At 36.7% G+C, this 20,663-nt stretch overlaps 1 protein-coding gene across 2 annotated transcripts in view; it reads left to right on the forward strand.

Moving 5' to 3' along the window:
• The window catches only part of LOC118200142 (2-Hydroxyacid oxidase 1-like), a 47,177-nt gene extending 43,533 nt beyond the window's left edge, over positions 1–3,644 (forward strand). For both annotated transcript variants that reach the window (XM_035372070.2, XM_085813851.1), the window contains 2 exons: positions 821–890; positions 3,388–3,644. In XM_035372070.2, coding sequence (XP_035227961.1) covers positions 821–890; positions 3,388–3,452 — 135 coding nt within the window. In that variant the 3' untranslated portion in view covers positions 3,453–3,644. The remainder of the gene's footprint in view (positions 1–820; positions 891–3,387) is intronic.
• Positions 3,645–20,663: the final 17,019 nt, after the last annotated feature.

Genomic DNA, 20,663 nt, shown 5'->3' on the forward strand with positions numbered 1-20,663 from the left:
CACCTTTATTTATTGGGGGAGTTTAACAATAACAGTGCCTAGAATAATAATCTAATATTCACTCAGTTGGTTTCTATTTCTGTTCTACTACTATATTTGGATGGCTTGTAATGTACATTTGTAGATTTCTGTAAAGCCTATAAAATGTTATCTTTGTAAAGTGCATTTGTAATGTGTACTATTGTTAGCGTTATGCTTTAAGTAATTTTTGTATCTGAAACAATGTAATAATTATGTAACTATGTCACAACGGCTACAGGATGTTACATTATATTGTAGCCGTGTGATACATAGTTATTTAATGTACTCCTGAGGCTAGATATACGGGGACGCGAATCAATGCTACCTAATCTCTTGCTGGAATGATGGTGTCTTCGTCTCTCGCCAGCTGTTTGTTTACTAAAAATTAAAAGAGTAAATTATCAGAAATTAAGAACTATTGTTATTTTCACAAAAATAAAACATTGTGTCTTTCAGCCTTTTGAGCAAATAATAAATTGAAATTGCAGATTTTAAACATTTTTTTGTGTGCCTCAAAACTTACATTAGGACCTACAGCCTTTCGGTAGTAGTGAGAAAAAAAATGCCGAAAATTATTAAAATTTTCACCATTTTTCAAAACTTGCAATGCGGGAGTGGAAGATATAATTTTAATTGAATTTCCTTTTTCCATTTTGCTGAACTATGCGATAGTTAACACTTCCGGTATATAAAATTATTAGAAAAAAAATTGGCCCACCATAATATACTAGTCTTTCAAATTTATTTTTAATTTACTTATAACTCGCATGTTTTTTCAGTCACATTTTTCTCTTTCCAGGGACAAGATGGTGTGCGTCATGTACTGGAAATTTTAAAAAGTGAACTAGACAGAGTAATGCATCTAGTTGGTATGTGATATTTTTTCCAATATTTATTATTTTGAGGTAATAACTTAAGTGCTAACTAAATTATTATACATATTTTTTGTACTACGTTCTTCACGTATATCTGTTATCTATTAAAAATTAAGAATTGGTAAATCAATATTACAATAAGAAATTATTATTTCGGAAGCAAAATAAAAATTAGTCCAATAACATTTAAAAATATTGAAGCAATTTATAGCAATTGAAGACTTGCATTCAAAAAGTGACCACTTTCACTGATTTGCATTTAATGTTTAGATTCACTTCATTTATAGAGAAAGAAAATAATAATAATAAAACAAAACAAAAAATCTGAAAGGTTGCAGATTTTAAATTACGTCCAAAGGAGCGTTTTTTAACGTTTAAATATGACGCTCTTTGCACTTAAACAATAAAATTCAGTTCAATAGCAATGTCGCAAAATAATTTTAAAATGAGCATATCTTTAGAATTCCCGATACACAGTCTTCGGCGCTGGAGATAATTTTTTTTTCCATACATTAGTGCCATCCCTCAATTTGAAAGCTTGAGTTTTCAATCGAAAATTTGTTCAAGTTTTACAAAATATGAAAGAGATAATAAAACAGATTTCAAATTCGCTTCCAGATGCCCATATTCGAGTGGAAGACATGCAAAATTTATTGTCTCTAGGTTCTGTTGTTTCTTCACAGTTTGAGTATGCATTCATGCAGATTCTTCATTTCCGATACATAGTTCCGTGGGCTGAAGATGAAAAGGTCCCCTCCCTATAGAGTGTTGCCATTGCTCGCTTTTAATCATCGAGTGTGTTACTCAAAAATTCGTTAAAGTTTTATAAAATATGAAATCGATCATAAAACAAATTCCAAATTTCAAATTTGATCTTCCACATGCCCATATTCGTAGGAGGATTACGTCATTCAAATTTCGATGTACCGTTGTTTTATCACAATGCAAGAAATAGTATACATACATTTATGCAGAATTTTCATTATTTAATATCTTCAAACATAATTCAAGACTCTAACATTTGGTGGCAACAGTTTGAAAAGGGAAACAGACATTTATAATGATTCAACGCAAAATCGCAAAACGAAAACAAATAGTATCTTTTAATTTAATAAGTTGCTTCATACTTTACAGCAACTTTATGCAGTTTACGTATATAATAATGTTTCAGAAGTGTCAAACATTGTAAAATATCATTTTTAATCTATCTTCTGTATTATCTAACAATTAATTGTGAGTAGTGTTTATTGAAAATCCGTAAACACATGCTAGAGCTTGATTCATAATCGTCAAGAGGAGTTAATGCTTTTACTAACATAATTTCTTTAAAGCATTATTTGATATAACGACTCCGTTCTTAACTACGAAAAATCAATCAAATAAAACTTTTAGAATTCCAAATGTACGCTAGCATTAACTGACGATTGCAGAATGTTAGATATTCAAGAAATGATTCAAATTAATAAATAAAGGCTTTTCAATGAAAAATTTAAAAATTAATTTATTGTCACGAAAATCTCAAGCTTTATTTATTGAGGAGTTTTAAACTGAATATGTTTAGCTAATCGGAAATCATCGAAATTTTCCAGAGTTTTCTTGATTAGAATTTTGAGTCTGTTTTATTATCGATTTCATATTTTGTAAAACTTTAACAAATTTCTGATTAACAAACTCAATGATTTAAAGTGAGCAGTGACAATACTGTACGGAAAAAAGATTTTTATCTCCAGCCGCCGCAAGACCGTCTATCGGAAATTCTAAAGATATGCTGTTTTTAAATGTATTGTGATACTGCTGATGAATTGAATTTTGTGGTTTAAGTGCGAAGAACATGATATTTAATAAATAAATAAATGTAACACACAAAAAGTTAAAAAATGATTGATTTACTTACTTATTTTTTTTCGTGCACTGTAAATGGTAATAGTGTATTTTAAAATCAGCGTTGTGTCACGATTAATTTTTTCCCAAATTTAAAATGCAGTAACCATTTTGGTTCACTTCAAATATAGAGAGTTTGAAGTTTTATTTCATGGCCCCAGTTTGTAAATGCTATTAAATATGATTATTACCTATCAATAAATAGTACGAATCAGCATATTTTATAATTAATTTAAATACTAATAAAAATCATACTTGGAATTCAGCTACTTAAGTTGAAGGTGTGAAAGTTTTATATTCTGTGCTCATTTTTCTCTATTTTGGATCGGGAAATATGAATCTTCAACTGTGTTGATCTGGATGCGATCTATGGATTTTTATTCTTGATAGAATGACTTGCTAACCACTCACTCATGAGAGCATGTACAGGGTATTGCGATAATTTCTTGCAAATTTACCTCATTGAACCAATTTTCTATAAATACTAATGTGCTACTCGAGTATTTTTATAAATTGTTAAAAACGTATTTCAGGTATTGTACACTTTTTCAAAAATGGAATTCCTCTGCCCTTTAAGTTGTTTAATTCCTATTACTTTTTAATATTCTAGGATGCAGCAGCATAGAGGATATTGGACCACATTTCATGAAGAAGAAAGAAGTCTCTAAAATTTAAAAAGAGCATCCAAAAGAAGCTAAATTTTCTGAAATTAAATTTATCAATATCATCTACAGCTGTGATAACTTTACCTGTGATGCAAATGCGAAAGTTCCAGTGTATAAACTGTACTATTAATTAAGTGTAATATGTTTACTTCTGAAACAAAATATTGATAATTTAGTACAATAAAGCACATTATTAAATTAATTATCTCAACTATTACATGCATGGTTTGTCCCTCAATCCATTTGTAGAAAACAAAATGTTTTTCAGAGTTTAAAACCTCGAAGTATTCTGAACTTCTTACCGAAGCAGAAAGCAACAATTTTTTTATTAGCCTAAAGAGGCAATTTGCTCAGAAGAAGTACTAATTTCATTTTGGCATTTCATGCTGGTTCACTAAAACGACGTTTCACTTTTCAAATTGTTGCCATAAAATATTGAGCCGTGCGATATATTGAAAGAAATTAAATAATAAAGAATCTGCATGAATGTATGCTCGCACTGTGAAGAAACATTGGTACCTATAGACAACAAATTCTGAATAACATAGTCCTCCACTCAAATATGCGCATCTGGAAGCGAATTTAGAATCTGTTTTATTATCTCTTTCTTTTATTTTGTAAAACTTGAACGAATTTTTGATTGACAACCTCACGATTTCAAATTAAGGGATGGCACTACTGTATGGGAAAAAAAACATTTTTTTATCTCCAGCGCCGAAGACTGTGTATCGGGATTGCTAAAGATTTTCTATTTTAAAATTATTTTGTGATATAGTTGTTGAATTAAATTTTAGGGTTTAAGTGGGAAAAACATGATATTTAATAAATAAAGGTAACACACAAAAAAGTTTAAAAAATTCCCCTTTGGGCTTAATATAAAATCCGACAACTTTCAGATTTTTTTATAATTTTTTTTTCATTTACTTATCATCATTTTTGTTGAAATTTTATGAGAATTCATTTTAGTGCATGTTCAATGAAATAAAATAATCGCAATCTGAAACGTTGCAATTTGTATCTCCTTTTCAATACATTATTGCATATTACGGGCTCGTAAAGATTTTTTTTAAAAACCTATGCCAGCTAGAATGGGAGAAATTAATTCTGATTTTTTTTTTTTTTTTTTTTTTTTTTTTAAATTTTGAAAGCTTTCCTGTTTTATATTAAGCCCAAAGAGGCATTTTCTTCATTTACTCACACATACATGTTTCGAGAGCATTTCTATTTACACCCATTTGGGTTAAAATTATTGAAAAATAGCGTACATTTCAGAATTTCTGATAGAGAGACAAAATACATATGGAGACAAAAATGTTCTATTCTGAGCAGTGTTGCCTCTGCTTGCTTTAAAATTGCTGACTTTTTCAATCAAAAATTCGTTTAAGTTTTTCAGAATATGAAAGGGACAATAAAACAAATTCCACATTCCAAAGTCGGACTTCCGAGTGCCCATGTTCGGGTGGAGGACTATGTTATTCAAAATTTGATAATTTTAGATACCGTTGTTTTTTCACAATGCAAAAGTTTTTTAAGTGGGAAAAACATGATATTTAATAAATAAAGGTAACACACAAAAAAGTTTAAAAAATTCCCCTTTGGGCTTAATATAAAATCCGACAACTTTCAGATTTTTTTATAATTTTTTTTTCATTTACTTATCATCATTTTTGTTGAAATTTTATGAGAATTCATTTTAGTGCATGTTCAATGAAATAAAATAATCGCAATCTGAAACGTTGCAATTTGTATCTCCTTTTCAATACATTATTGCATATTACGGGCTCGTAAAGATTTTTTTTAAAAACCTATGCCAGCTAGAATGGGAGAAATTAATTCTGATTTTTTTTTTTTTTTTTTTTTTTTTTTTTTAAATTTTGAAAGCTTTCCTGTTTTATATTAAGCCCAAAGAGGCATTTTCTTCATTTACTCACACATACATGTTTCGAGAGCATTTCTATTTACACCCATTTGGGTTAAAATTATTGAAAAATAGCGTACATTTCAGAATTTCTGATAGAGAGACAAAATACATATGGAGACAAAAATGTTCTATTCTGAGCAGTGTTGCCTCTGCTTGCTTTAAAATTGCTGACTTTTTCAATCAAAAATTCGTTTAAGTTTTTCAGAATATGAAAGGGACAATAAAACAAATTCCACATTCCAAAGTCGGACTTCCGAGTGCCCATGTTCGGGTGGAGGACTATGTTATTCAAAATTTGATAATTTTAGATACCGTTGTTTTTTCACAATGCAAAAGTTTTTTAAGTGGGAAAAACATGATATTTAATAAATAAAGGTAACACACAAAAAAGTTTAAAAAATTCCCCTTTGGGCTTAATATAAAATCCGACAACTTTCAGATTTTTTTATAATTTTTTTTTCATTTACTTATCATCATTTTTGTTGAAATTTTATGAGAATTCATTTTAGTGCATGTTCAATGAAATAAAATAATCGCAATCTGAAACGTTGCAATTTGTATCTCCTTTTCAATACATTATTGCATATTACGGGCTCGTAAAGATTTTTTTTAAAAACCTATGCCAGCTAGAATGGGAGAAATTAATTCTGATTTTTTTTTTTTTTTTTTTTTTTTTTTTTTTAAATTTTGAAAGCTTTCCTGTTTTATATTAAGCCCAAAGAGGCATTTTCTTCATTTACTCACACATACATGTTTCGAGAGCATTTCTATTTACACCCATTTGGGTTAAAATTATTGAAAAATAGCGTACATTTCAGAATTTCTGATAGAGAGACAAAATACATATGGAGACAAAAATGTTCTATTCTGAGCAGTGTTGCCTCTGCTTGCTTTAAAATTGCTGACTTTTTCAATCAAAAATTCGTTTAAGTTTTTCAGAATATGAAAGGGACAATAAAACAAATTCCACATTCCAAAGTCGGACTTCCGAGTGCCCATGTTCGGGTGGAGGACTATGTTATTCAAAATTTGATAATTTTAGATACCGTTGTTTTTTCACAATGCAAAAAACATACATACACGCATTCGTGCATATTTTTCGTTTTTCAATTTCTTTAAACATAATACAGGCGATAATATTTGGGGGGCAACTATTTGAAAAGTGATTTAACGCTTTTAGTGATTCGATGCAAAATGCCGTTTCGAGACTAATAGCCCTTCGGGGTTAACGCCTCTTTGGGCTAATACGAGTAAATAGCAACTTATAAACAGCCTATCGAAGAAACATAGAGATAAGGTAAATTTTGCTTAACAAAAGAACATTTCTGATCAGCAAAATTGCTTTCATAATAAATTCTGAAGCAATATTCGTCGAGAAGCAGCTCAATATACTCCCAAGTTTGTTAGGTAAAATGAAATCTGTTTAATATAACGTAATAAAGTATTACCAATTTGATTAAAAAATACCTCGCCTTTCCAGGTTTCATAATTTGAAATAGAATGCATTTATTAGTCTTTAAATCTTTTGCTAAATTTTCCATATTTCACATCTTGAATAAAAAGTGGTCTATTTGTATTCGTGAATGTCAGTCTGAAAGATTAATTAGACTGAAAGAATAACACTTAATCTCGTTTTGGGTATTCTTTCCTGTAAGAATTTGTGTAAGATAATTAAATTTTGAAATTTCTAAAAAGATTTCAGATGCCGCTCATTTAAAACACGCAAAAGTCTTACAATATTCTTTCTAAGCATAAAATGTGTGATTTATGAAATGAACTTATGAGCTTCTACTTGAACTTAAGTCTTACAACCTAATAGACAAGTAGCGAGTCACCGCTAAAACTGAAACAGTACGATAAAGACTTGCAAAGGTTTTAAACAAGCTTTTTATTTAAAAGAACTTTTAACAAACTAGGCACAATTCGTGTTGCAGATAAACCACTATTAGCAGCGATGTAAAATTAACAATGACACTTAAATTTAAACGTTAATAATAAAGTAGTCCAAGATTACACGGTATCATCTGCGATAAAATGCAAAGCCGAGATAATTACATTTAGATAGAGCTGGCAGAACCTAACAGCGCACCGCGAGTGCCTGAAACTTCTCTCACTAAGATCTCGGATCTTCACTTTTGTAGGTAGTCTACTACCTTATAGCCTTTACTAAAGCATTTTTATCTCAACCTCTAAGGTCCACATAAGTAACGGCATTTTAAAATTTAAACCCGAGCACTGCATGCTAGAAAATCTTTTACGTACAACTGAAGATGAAATGTTGCATTTCTTAAAGTAGTTATAGCAATATCCGATAGCATTTTCATTTGAAGATGTTGCAGTTATACATACGACATAAAGCAGAATGATAAAATAAATTATAATATTTACAAGTCCCGAGTCATTTTAAGGTTCGCTTTGGGAGCGAAGCGTATTTGCGATTCCTATTTGTGTTGGCTAAGCCAATCCGCTGTCGTCTCTGTATCACTTAAATTGAAAATAACTAAGTCTATACCTGTTTAATCAGGTGAAGGTAAAGCCCAAAAAACTTACTTTACCGGGTAGATAATATGTAACAGTAAATAAGAAAATACGTTACAGAGCAATAAAACGATGCAGAGATATCAGTAGTTACCAATTTGGGGATTATAGTGACCTGTTCTTGGTCTCTAAATCTGCTTCTTCAATAATGGGGTCGTACACGCTGATGTTTCGAATTGTATCGTTTAGATCAGGGGTTCTTAACCCCGTGCCCGCAGGCATCAATGTGTCCGAGAAGTTATTTCTGTGCGTCCTCGACTGTCCGCTATATACTATATACAATGCCAAAAATCGCATTAAATGCAACTATTTTGAATTTTTTTTTACCTTTCTAATGTAGGGTATTATTTATGAAGCTTATGATTGCATAAAATAAAGAAATATTAAGAATCGTTGTACATTTTTTTACTGCACCCGCCAACATTTCCTATTTGTCAGATGTTCCCAGACGGGGAATAAGATTAAGAACCCTTGGTTTAGATGATAGCCACACTTTGTATTTGTATAGCCACACTTTATTTCTTCATCTAACAAAGGAAGAAGAAAGGACTGGGACTCCTTGCCTAATTTTGCTAATTAGTCAACTAATTAAAGCAGCTAATTGGAACTAACGGATTCGGATTTCTGAAGTGTCAAGGATCAGAGAGACAAATCTTTCTTAATTATCGGACGTGTATAACCCGAGATAACAATTTTGTGCTAATTCCGGACTTTGAAATTTGATAACTGCGCGTTATTGCTTATATGCAAAGGTGTGGTGAATGTTATGTGCGTGTGGCTATTTGTTTGGATTACGTGTATATAGAAGCAGACCAAGACAACAGAGAAGCGATATCGGCCAAGGTAGGCTTTAAGCGCTGATTAAGTAACTAATTAATTTTAATTACAACCTACCTAATCTTAACTTCTGGTAATAAATCTTAACTAGTACTTTAATAATACTGTTACAGACCCAAGTTTGACATAGGTACTTTTAGACTCTTAATTCTTGTCGTTCAATTCTCTATTCTAATTAATTACTGTTAATTAACTGACCAAATAACAGTATCCTTATAACAGTTCTGGTACTCTGGCCAAATTTATCAAGTATCTGTTACCATGTATTTATGTGTTTTCAGGCTACAGATTTAAAGGTGTTTCACCGTTGATTAACCGCCTCTAATTAAGCTAATTAACAGTGCTGATTTTGATTATTGTACTTCATACCTATATAACTCTGATTTTTGCATCTTGTATTCACTCAGATCTTACAGTATTTAAGTGAATGTTTACCAGATATTCGGTACTTTAATTTAATTAGTAATAATTGGTCCTATTCAATTATCCTCAGTTAAATTGTAGTAATTTTCTAACTCTTAGTGCTATTTACATGTTTACTTTGTGTTATGAGTAAATATTTAAGTATACCAGATTGTAATTTCCTGTGAACCAGACAAACTATCACATAGTGTACAATTAGAGTCTCCACGTTGGCATAAATAAGATAATACGTGTAATTACACAAGGTATTTAAGTGCCATTCTTTTTACAAAGTTATTACAGGGCTGAGTGAAACAATGTTCTTTACAGTGAAAGTGTTTAATGTACTGTGTGTGCTAATTCAGTGATTAAACGTCAATTTACAAGCGTTATTTAGAGTCACATCCAGTGTTACAACGTGAGCTGATAGTGCATAACCACCAGTCTTCAGTTCACGATAAGTGTGTGCTATAGCTCAACGATTGAAGCTTATATGTGCAAACTGTGTCAACAACAGTGCTAATAAGTGAATTAATCGTGCCCAGCCCCTAGTCAAAGCGTCGGTAAAGTATAGTGCGTGATTTAGTTCAGTGTTCAAGCAACGTTAGTGCATCTCAGTGAAAGTTATTATACATTTCAGTGCGATACAGTGCATCACAAGTGTAAATACGTGCAAATTGTTCCAATATCAATTTCAGTGTCTTTAAGTGAATGAATAGTGCATGGCCATTAGTTAAAGCCCTCAGCTAAAAATATAGTGTTTGTTGCAGTGACCAAGCAACGCTAGGCTTTGTTTCAGTGAAGTTAGTTTTCTCTTCAGTGATTTAAAGTGCGACACTAGTGTCATAGCTAGTGTGAATAGTATCGTACAGTGTTTTTAAGCGCATACAACGCTGAAATAAGCGCATTTTAGTGTACACATCAGTGTCAAGAGTGATTTCAATAGTGCATTATACGTGTTACCCAGCGACTCCATAGTGTCAATTTAAAGGATCACGCTTCTACTTGTGACATGACACGCCAGTCCAAGCCCCCAGAGGAAGCCAGTAACTCAACACAGCTTAATTCATCAGAATTACTAGAGTCCGATCGGACAACACCAGAAAAGATCTCTGCACTAGCCAACGAGATCCGGAATATCACTGATACAAGCCGAGGGGGTAGATACCTTCTCCCTCAAGATTTAAGGAATAGACTGAAGGACGCATTATCTGTGCTCCAAGGCCTTGCCTTAGAGGGTCCAGAGTATCGCCTCAAACCGCCAGCAATAGAGGCAGGTACCAATACCTCTACTTTTGTTTGCTGTGGTACAGTGCATACTACCTCTCCATCTGCACAACAGCCCGCCTGTGAGCAGACCCCTCCGCAAACAGTAAACAGCACACCGCAAAGCTTTGCAGAGGCCGTGCGCAAGAACAGTAAGCCCAGTATCGTGATTAAACCAAAGACCAAAAGGCCAACAGAGGATTTGCGGAGAGCTCTACAAGACAAGGTCCCTTTGGACAAAATCCCCGTAGCAGTACGGAGAATACAGCCTGCCCCGCAAGGAGGTCTGGAAGTCTATTGTGATACCCCCGAAGAAGTTGACAAGTTAAAGTACCATCTTCAAAAAGCAGACATCGATATAGATATACAGAGGAAACAGCGACGTCGACCAAGAATAGCAGTACATAATGTTGGGGAGCATACCAAGCCAGAGGAGCTCATCTCTGAGCTCAGCACGACAGCAGGAATCTCCGCCCTGCATTTCAAGATTCTCTTCCGTCTGCGTGAGCGACGCCCACAGAGGGTCAAATGGATCATCGAGTGCTCCACAGAAGGATTTACTGCAGCAATCAAGACAAAGCACATATTCACGGCATAGCAGTCGCATGGCATCTCCGAGTTCCTTGGAGTACGAAGATGCTATCGCTGTCAACAGTTTGGACACAGCCAGGACGTGTGCAGGTCCTCCAAGATCTTCTGCGGTTTCTGCTCCGGCGCTCACGCAACCAGAGACTGCACTGGAGACCAACCATCATGCATTAATTGCGGAGACGCAAATTACAGGTTGGGTACCAGATACAATTTCCACCACCCTGCCTATGCAGCAGAATGCGCAATTTATCAACGGGCAGTTGACAACGTCCGTAGCGCAACGGAATACTGAAGAGAAAGTGTTTGTGAACACCCATACAGAAGCAAGTACGTCACAGCCTTCAGTTACTTCTGCACCTCATACCAGTAATAGTCTAACCCAGCCACCTTATCAGGTTCAATTTTCCGTCTTACTTTCTTCGGGAACATGCAAGGACCTGACTCGGAACGGAGAGCTTACTAAAGCTATGTTCAATAACTGTGGGAAGTAGACAGGATACACAAGAAGGGTATACAAAACCCTTTATTTTTCAATATTTACAATAACTTCCGTACTTCGGAATACAAAGACCCACTACTTGTGGTCTAAACGTAAAAATATAAAAATAAAACTAAACTCTAATTTAACTTTAAAATAATAAACGTGGAAGATTGGCCTTATATTAACAGGAAGCCGTATGTAGTACAGAGAACTGTGAACACTACAATACGTTTAAAAATTATCAAGAGGATTAAACCTCTGGCCTGGAAGGCAACCAGCAACTGAGTAAAACTTCTAAGGTAAGCGGCCTGCTTCGACTAACTGCTTCCTCCCTTTCGCTTGGCAAAAAGCCACAACTTAAGTACTTGGCGTTCGCCAGACAAACTTTGCATAAATACGTTAACGCTTATAATTCTGGCCGGAAGTAGAAAATAAGAAGTGATAGAAAAGATTTAAAATAAAATAAACGTTAGTAAAACTTAAGATCCTTACAACCTCAGCAACTGGACGCTGCGCTGACAACGGACATTAATATGGACACGATCCCAGTTCAAACACCAATAAGGTGCCTTCAGATTAATCTGCAACATGCCAAAGCAGCCACGGCACAAGCTGCTGCATATGCCGCAACCGAAGGGGTTGATCTAATATTTGCCCAAGAACCATATTGCTTGAAGGGAAAAGCGGTAGGCTATCCTCTACAATGGACAGTGTACCAAAAAGAAGATGTTAACGATTCACCCCGTGCAATACTGATCAATTGCAACCCAGCGTGGACACCGGTTATCATCACCACAGAAAGAGACTTCGTGGCTATTCTTCTTGAGATGCACAACATAACGGTTCTCTTGGTCTCACTATACTCCCCTCCGACAGCTAATATAGATACAACTATCCAGCGAATGCAGCAACTACTTCAGCGGTACAGGTCCCATAACATCTTATGTGCTGTGGATTTGAACGCCCACAGTTCCACATGGGGATATGCCAGCACTGATCCTAAAGGCCGGATACTAGAAGATTTCTTTTCTAGTCAAACTATGAAAGTACTTAATCATCATGATGCTGCACCCACCTTCGATCGCGTCCACTCACAGGGATGGCCCGACCTTACAGTAGCAACATTGCAAATTGCGCAAAAGATTCAGGATTGGACGGTCGTGGAAGGCTTAAGCCTTTCAGACCACAATTATATTAGATTTTCTATCGCCAGTGAGACAGCCACCTCGATAATCAAGAGGTATAACTTGCCAGGTAATAAAGTAAGGACATTTGCTGCAGCCATTAAATCCCAACTTGCCCATTTCGTAGAGTTGATCGAAAAAGCAACTACAAAAAAAGCCTTAGAAATTATAACGAGTGACATAATGTCCACCATAAGAACAGTTTGTAATGAACTGTTGCCAAGCAGAACAACCAAAAAGATCTCTAATCTAAACTGGTGGAGCAGTCATCTCAGAGAACAACAGCAGAAAGTTCGCGCCCTTAGACGCCGTCTTAAGCAGGAGCGGCGTCACAATATTTCTTCTAACACGCTCATCACCTTTCAACAGGAAAGAGCAAAATATAAGAAAATGATCCTACAGGCCAAACTGGAAAGCTGGAGAAAGTTTTGCACGGAAAATACCGAAATATATGGCATACACCACAAGATTGCCAAGTGTAAGCTTTACAAACCCGCCTCCTTCCATCTGCTACCTGTCCCAGAGATTTCCAATAAACTCACAGAGACCATGCTTGCAGAAATCGTGAAGGCGGTCTTCGCCACAGACGACCCCTCCGAAGACACGCAAGCACATAGAATAATCCGATATGATACCTCGGACATTGATACTGCAGAAGATGCTTGTTTCACAAAACAAGAAATATTGCACGTCTTAAAGTGCCTACCGCAAAAAAAAGCACCTGGGCCGGACGGAGTAGACTATCGTATAATTAAACTTATTATGCGTTCGAATATCAATCTATTTCGACAGCTATTCAACAAGCTACTAAGTACTGGCACGTTCCCCAGGTGCTTCAAGATCGGCTAAGTAATTCTATTCCTTAAAAAGAACAAGGATCCGAGAAGAGCGGATGCCTACAGACCAATATGCTTACTATCAGCGCTTGGTAAGACATTTGAAAAGTTGCTAGTGAACAGGTTCCGACATCACTTGCACTCTAGTAATTACCTGAGCGAGGATCAATATGGGTTCCGTACAGGCAGATCCACCGTCCATGCTCTCATGAAGGTTAAAGAATGTCTCCTACAAAACAGATTGTCCGGTCATCACACCGCGTTCATCTCAGTCGATCTCAAAAGTGCCTTTGACACGTTGTGGTGGCCGGCAATCCTACGGACACTAAGGAACTCACGCTGTCCACGGAATATCTATCGGACACTGGAGAACTATCTCGCAGAACGAAAACTAATTCTGCAGCATAATAGTGGCATACTACAAAATAATCAAACAAGGGGATGTCCGCAGGGTTCCTGCGCGGGACCCTTCCTATGGAACTTAACGTACAATAGTATACTTACACAGCCGTGGCCAAGTCACACGAAAATAGTTGCATATGCCGATGACACGGCACTAATAGTACAAGGCCCTACTAGAGAGCAATTGCAGAGAAACTGCCAAGAATCCTGCGACCTCTTTCAGGAGCGATGTGCAACGCTGAAGTTGAAGATTGCCGAAGAAAAATTCCAAGTTTTATTGATTTCAAAAAAAGGAGGCTCCCTAACGCGACAACCACGCATCACGCTCAACGGGAAACGACTTGCAACCAAGCGAGAAATCAAATACTTGGGAATAATATTTGATGACAAACTGAATTGGATAGCGCATGTGCTCTCTCTAAAACAGCGCACAGCAAGCATCGCTCAGCAGCTCAAGATGATGAAAGGATATCGCTGGGGTCTCAACCCCCATATCCTCAAGATCCTCTATAACACCGTCACTGAGAAGATCGTGACGTATGGAGCAGCTGTCTGGGCCTTACCGATGCAGGGCAGAAAAGTAAAGCATTTGCAAAGCATCCAACGGCCGTTTTTATTAAATATCACGAGAGCATTTAGAACTTCCCCGACCAATGCACTGGCAGTCCTGGCTGGCATACTACCCTTGTCCATTAGTGTCGAGAAGGAAGCTACGTACCAGATAGTCAAGCAACTCGGCCAAACAACGCAATTTGGAGAAGAGGTGTTTACTGCAGATAACCTCGAAAGAGCAGTCATCAGCCTTGACAGGCACCCGTCTTTGCAAGGACGGGGTGTTAATGTCAACCTAAAGCAGACCACAAGATCCACGAACACAGATGTTACCTATTATACGGATGGATCTAAAATAGACGACAGTGTAGTGTCACTGCTGTGCATATGCAGCACTTAAAGAGGGTAGAATAGTAAGCCAATGGAAGGGGCATATGGAAGCGCACAATAGTGTCTTTCAAAGCGAGGCCACAGCTATAAACTATGCACTGCAAGCGATTATTCAGCAGAGGCTATACAATAGTTACATAATAACAGACAGCCTGTCTACGTTATGCGCCATCCTTAACCCCACCCACAGTTCTCCAATAATAGCAGCTATTCAGGAATACTTACGTGCTCATAAAGAATTAAAAATTAATCTAGAATGGACGAAAGCCCATATCGGGAATCATGGTAATGAGACTGCAGATCGGCTTGCAAAAGAAGCAGCCCATAATGTCGAAGCAGTCCCAGTACAACTCCCATGGCCGGTTTCTCATTTAAAACGGAATCTGCGCGCCACAGCTCTGGCACTCTGGCAGGCTGCGTGGGACAACGAAGACACAGGCCGCCGAGCGCATACATTTCTGCCTAAAGTAGATAGGGAACTACTGGTTGCACGGCCACAAATGGTGTATTACATCACAGGGCATGGGCCCTTTCCAGTATATTTTGAGAGATTTGGAATCTCCAATTCGGATCAGTGCTGCTGCGGCGATCTGGGCACAGCAGAACACTACGTTCATGAATGTCCTCTCACGGAGGGAATGCACATTCCGTTCCCGCAGACGAACAGGGAGGCATTCAACAGATTTATGGTCAAGCAGCGACACCAGACCAACAAAATTACTCATATAATTGATACGCTAATGGACATGGGTCTAGACTTATGCCATGTGTAAATATAACTGGTCAGTATGTCAGTAAATTTCAATGTAAATCAGTATCATTCAAGCATAAGTAATCTAGGTATGTCTGCGATGTGTGTATATAGTGTGGGCAAGCGTGTCCTAATGTATGTTATTATTATTATTATTATTATTATTATTATTATTATTATTATTATTATTATTATTACTTTATTTTTATTTTTATTTTTATTGTGCTAAGTGTATATACTAGCTCTGTCTTATTATTCCAAAGCAAATTAAGGTAATGTCATGTAGGTATTTAGAAAGTATATGTATGTAACAGTGTCGGATTGCATGTCAGCAAATATGTATTAACAGAAGCATGTAAATAACTACTAATGCATATCTGCCCTTGTTTAGCCATGTACAATGCTATTCTTGAAGATTCAAAATCACTGGACCCGGGCACTTTGGACGGGTGTCTAGCCGGTGGCATTTGGTTCGCGGAACTGCCAACCGGATGGTCCAGGCGTTGGGTTTGGGCGCCTTGTGCAAGCCTCCCATGTGGCCTCTCTGGCTTTACTCTGTATAAGGGCGGACGTGGCCCTATATGCTAATTAACTTAATAGTAAAGGGGTGGTGGCCACGTCCTCCGTCACTATCACTATCACTATAGCCACACTTTGTGTAAAACTTGTTAGGTAAATTGAGAATTTCACAGTTGATGTTTTTAATATTGATGTTTTGATGTATGACAGTGTTGCGAATGAACTAAGGTGAATCAAAGAAATTTATTCTGTGCCTAGTTACTGTGATTTGAGTCTTATTCGTGCGAACAGTAGCGGCCTGGGCAGGCACAGCATATAATAGGCAGGATGGCCCAAGGTAATATACGTTTAGTGTTTAATTTTAGTTTAGGCATTTTCCAGTTAAAGCAAAGATCGACGTAAACGCTTTTTGCGCTTTGTTCCGAATTGAGGTCACGCGATACTTGAAATTTAACCTTTTGTCAAAATAAAAGATGCCTAGGTATTTGATGTGTGGTTCTTTTTTTATACTGGTTCCATTCATGGTAATTTCTTCGAGATCTTCCCGAAGTACGATTAAACTGATGACTACAACTGACTACTTTAGAGAATTGGTTTGCACATACCACGCCTGAAACCAAGGAGAAATATACTTTATTGCGTTCTGACATTTTCGATAGCAAGATGAAGATTCAAAGATTTACATAAAATGGTGAATTCAGGGTAACGATATATTATAGCGCTCTTGAAAATCGGGATAACTTTAATGAAGAGATTAAAAAGAGTGGGCGAAATGATATATAACCTTGAGGTATTTCAGCCATGATTTTTCTAATGGTGGAAAGATTATTTTTGATACGCACTTAGAACTTTCTTGAATTTTAATTTGCAAGAAGTTAATGAACTCGGGATAAGGTTTAGGGAGATGAGCTTGATAAGGAGCGCATGATACCACACCTTATCAAACGCTTTCTGTAAGTCCAGAAAACCGCTTGCGACTGTTTCGTTTTTGTTGAAGCTCTCACCAATGTATTCTACAATTCTTTCTATTTGTTTTGTGTTTGAGAAGCCATGGTGAAAGCCGAACTGGTGACCTTTGAGTATGCTGTTATTCTGGATGAAATTTTGGATTCTTTTTATAATGATTTTTTCAAATAATTTTGCAGTTGGAAAAAGTAAGCTGATAGGCTGGTAGTATACCGTGTAAGAACTGCCTTTGCCTGGTTTTTTAAGGACAATTATAACTGCATGCTTTCAAGCTTGGGAAAAGACACTAAGCCTGAGACAAGCGTTAAAGATATTCGCAATTAAGGCAATGTCTTTCGTAGGTATGATTTTAATAGTTTTGTTAGAAATCCCGTCATAACTAGACGCTTGACGAGATTGAAGTTTTAGGACAAGATTTTGTACTTCTGTAAGGAAAGTCGGCCTGTTGCTGACGTCGTTATCTGGATGTAGTGCGTCACATGATTTGTAAACATTTTCATCATTTGGATTTGGGACGTAACTGATGTTAAATTGTAAAATTTACAACATGCATTAGCGGAGAAGAGATATGCAAATGATTAGAATTTCAGCGCAGCCGCACATCACGCGCGCCTGTGGCGCCACTTCAAAGCGCTATTTAAGGCTTGGAGTTTTCAACAATTTCAAGTTCAGCAATTGTGTTTTTCTTGTGGTTTTTTTTAAAAAAAAAAAAAAAAAAAACAGGGGGATCGGTGATCGTGTTGGACGGGACCAAACAACTGTAATGCGGATGTGTGACCGTTGAATGCAGGAGGGTACGACGGACCGACGTGCTCTATCGCATCCACCTCAGTGCCCCACTTCACATGATGACAGGAACATTGTGCGCATGGCAGAGACGGATCGCTCAGTCACCTCACGAACCACAGCACAGCACATTCAATCTGTAACGCATCATCCAGTGTCTTCGCGTACCATTCGACCCCGTTTACAGCAGAGTGGTCTGTCCGCAAGACGTCCATTGCTTCGTCTACTCTTGACGCAAAACCACTCTCCGCCGCTAATGGTGCGATGAAAGTAGGATGTGGACAGCCGAATGGAATGCAATTGTGTTTACTTACGAGTCACGCTTCTGTATTCAACATCACGATGGTCGGATTCGAGTCTGGAGACACCGTGGAGAGAGGATGCTGAACAGCTGCGTTATGCACCGCCACACTGGTTTTGCACCGGGTATTATGGTAGGGGGCGGTATTGGATATAACTCTCGCACTCCTCTAATACGCATTGCAGGTACTTTAAACAGCCAGCGCTACATCTCCGAGGTGTTGGAGCCAGTTGTCCTTACCTTCAGGGCTTTCCCACAGCCATATTTCAACAGGATAATGAGCGACCACACGTTCCATGCATTGTCCAAGGGTTCTTCGTCAATCGCCAGATTCAATTGCTTCCCTGGCCGGCTCGCTCTTCAGATCTTTCACCGACAGAAAACATGTGGTCCATGCTTGCTGAACGATTGACCCAGATTACATCTCAAGCTGCCACACCAGATCAACTTTGGCAACGTGTGGAAGCTGCTTGGTCTGCTGTACCTCAAGAATGCATCCAAAGTCTCTTTGAATCAATGCCGAGGCGTGTGGCAGCGGTGATCTCCAACAATGGGGCGGCTACACTGGCTATTGATTCTAGAAGGAACCACACTTGACAGAAGTCTATAAATTTAATCATTTGATACTTGGTCAACATGTTATCTACTAAATAAATTTTGATGTGATATCTCTTCTCTTTCTTGGTGTTGCAATTTGGGTGACCAGCAGTGTATTAGCAAAAAATTCGGCAATTTCTTCAGGGTTATGCAGAATTTTATGATCGTGCTTAATTAGACCAATGCAATTTTCATTTTTTCTTAGTGTGCGAGCGATCCGCCACACAGAATGATCTGTAGGAGAAAAACTTTTCACAAATCTGTTTTAGTTGTCGTCTCTATAATCTTTCTTTATGCTGGCCAACCAGCGGCCGAGCGGTAAAGTAGCTGAATAAGGTAGTTCGGTCCGCGGTTGAGTCCCACGAATGGACTGGCTGCATGGACGTTTTTGTGGTTTTCCCCATCTGTAACGTGTCTACGAGCCAAGTTCCCTTAGAATGTCATCCACAAAGGCATCCCTTCTATTAGGAAAATAGCCCTCTAGGCTTTTTCGTAATCAGATAAACCAAGCCAAGCCATTAATATCTTGATTTCTCTTGAGGCGGTTATATCTCTAATTTTTTACAGGGGTAGAGTGGCGTAACTCGTTAGCTTTGATAAACTTTAAACTATAAATGGCGGTACGGATATAGCTGTTAGGGTAACCAACGGCGTTGATTAAATCATAACTGTTGTTGAGTGAGACAGAAGCGAGATGGAATCGTTAAGAATTTCATTATATTGATATAAAAACCATATGAAAAACGCACTTTAGGGCGCAATATAAATTCTAAAAGCATTCAGATTTTCTTTCTTTTCTTTTTTTTTTTTTTTTTTTTTTTTTTTTTTTTTTTTTTTTTTAGCACAAACGTGTTAGCTCAGAAGGGCTATTAACTTTGTTTTGTCATTTTGCGTTGAACACTTAAATATTTGTTTCACTTTACAAATTGTTTCCACCGAATATTATCGCACTGTGTTATATTTAAATAAATTAAATAATGAGGAAGAAACATAAATGTATGTATGTACGTTTTTCGTAGTGAGATAAAACAACGATACCTAGAGCCATCAAATTTTGAGTAACATACTCATCCACCGAATATGGACATCTGGAAGCCCTAATTTGGAATTCGTTTTATTATAGATTTCATATTTTGTAACACTTTAAAGAATTTTTATTTAACAATCTCAAAGATTAATTTAAAACACAAACAACAAAAATCAGCAATATAAATTGGCAAATTTTCACAGGACTAGTTTCGATGGTTTCACCCAACCGTCACCCTTAGCTGCCAAAACACAAATGAACGAGATAATATATAGTGATTAGATAAGAATACTGGACAAGAGTTAAGCTACTGGTGCCATCTATTGATGAAACGAGAACTAAAACCTAATTTCCTTAAAGGCTGAAGACAAAGATGGATTGGAGTTAGGGTCGTTAACTGCAACAGAAAGGTTTTTTTTGAATGTGAAACGCCTCTAGAAAATCTAACTCACCAATGGAAGATAATTTTTGAATAATTTTGGCAGCAGAAAAATTGAAAGACTGATTTTCGGAACAACAGTCGACTTCTGGATTTCCTTTTTCTAACATATGCCTCGTGATCCTTAACGCGAAACTTTAAGGCTCTCTTAAATTGACCAATGTAAATTAATCCACATTGGCAAGGAATCTTGTAAATAACCCAGGAATTCATATCCGGAATGGTGTTCTTGAGTACAGAACCCAGAATTTTATTACTAGGAGAATAGGCGATCGAAAATTTTAATTTCTGTACAATACGCGCAATTTTACAGCTAATTGATGGAAAGAAAGTAATGAGAACAGATTTCTTATAACCTCCTAAAACAAGAGTGTGCCTTTTGGTGTGTTGAGATGAGAATTTTTTAAATACTTGATTAATAGTGTTAGATGAAAT

The sequence above is a fragment of the Stegodyphus dumicola genome, chromosome 3 (genome assembly GCF_044657685.1).
Source record: "Stegodyphus dumicola isolate Sdum_Otavi_A_Nest chromosome 3, ASM4465768v1".
In the NCBI taxonomy this organism is placed as follows: domain Eukaryota; kingdom Metazoa; phylum Arthropoda; class Arachnida; order Araneae; family Eresidae; genus Stegodyphus; species Stegodyphus dumicola.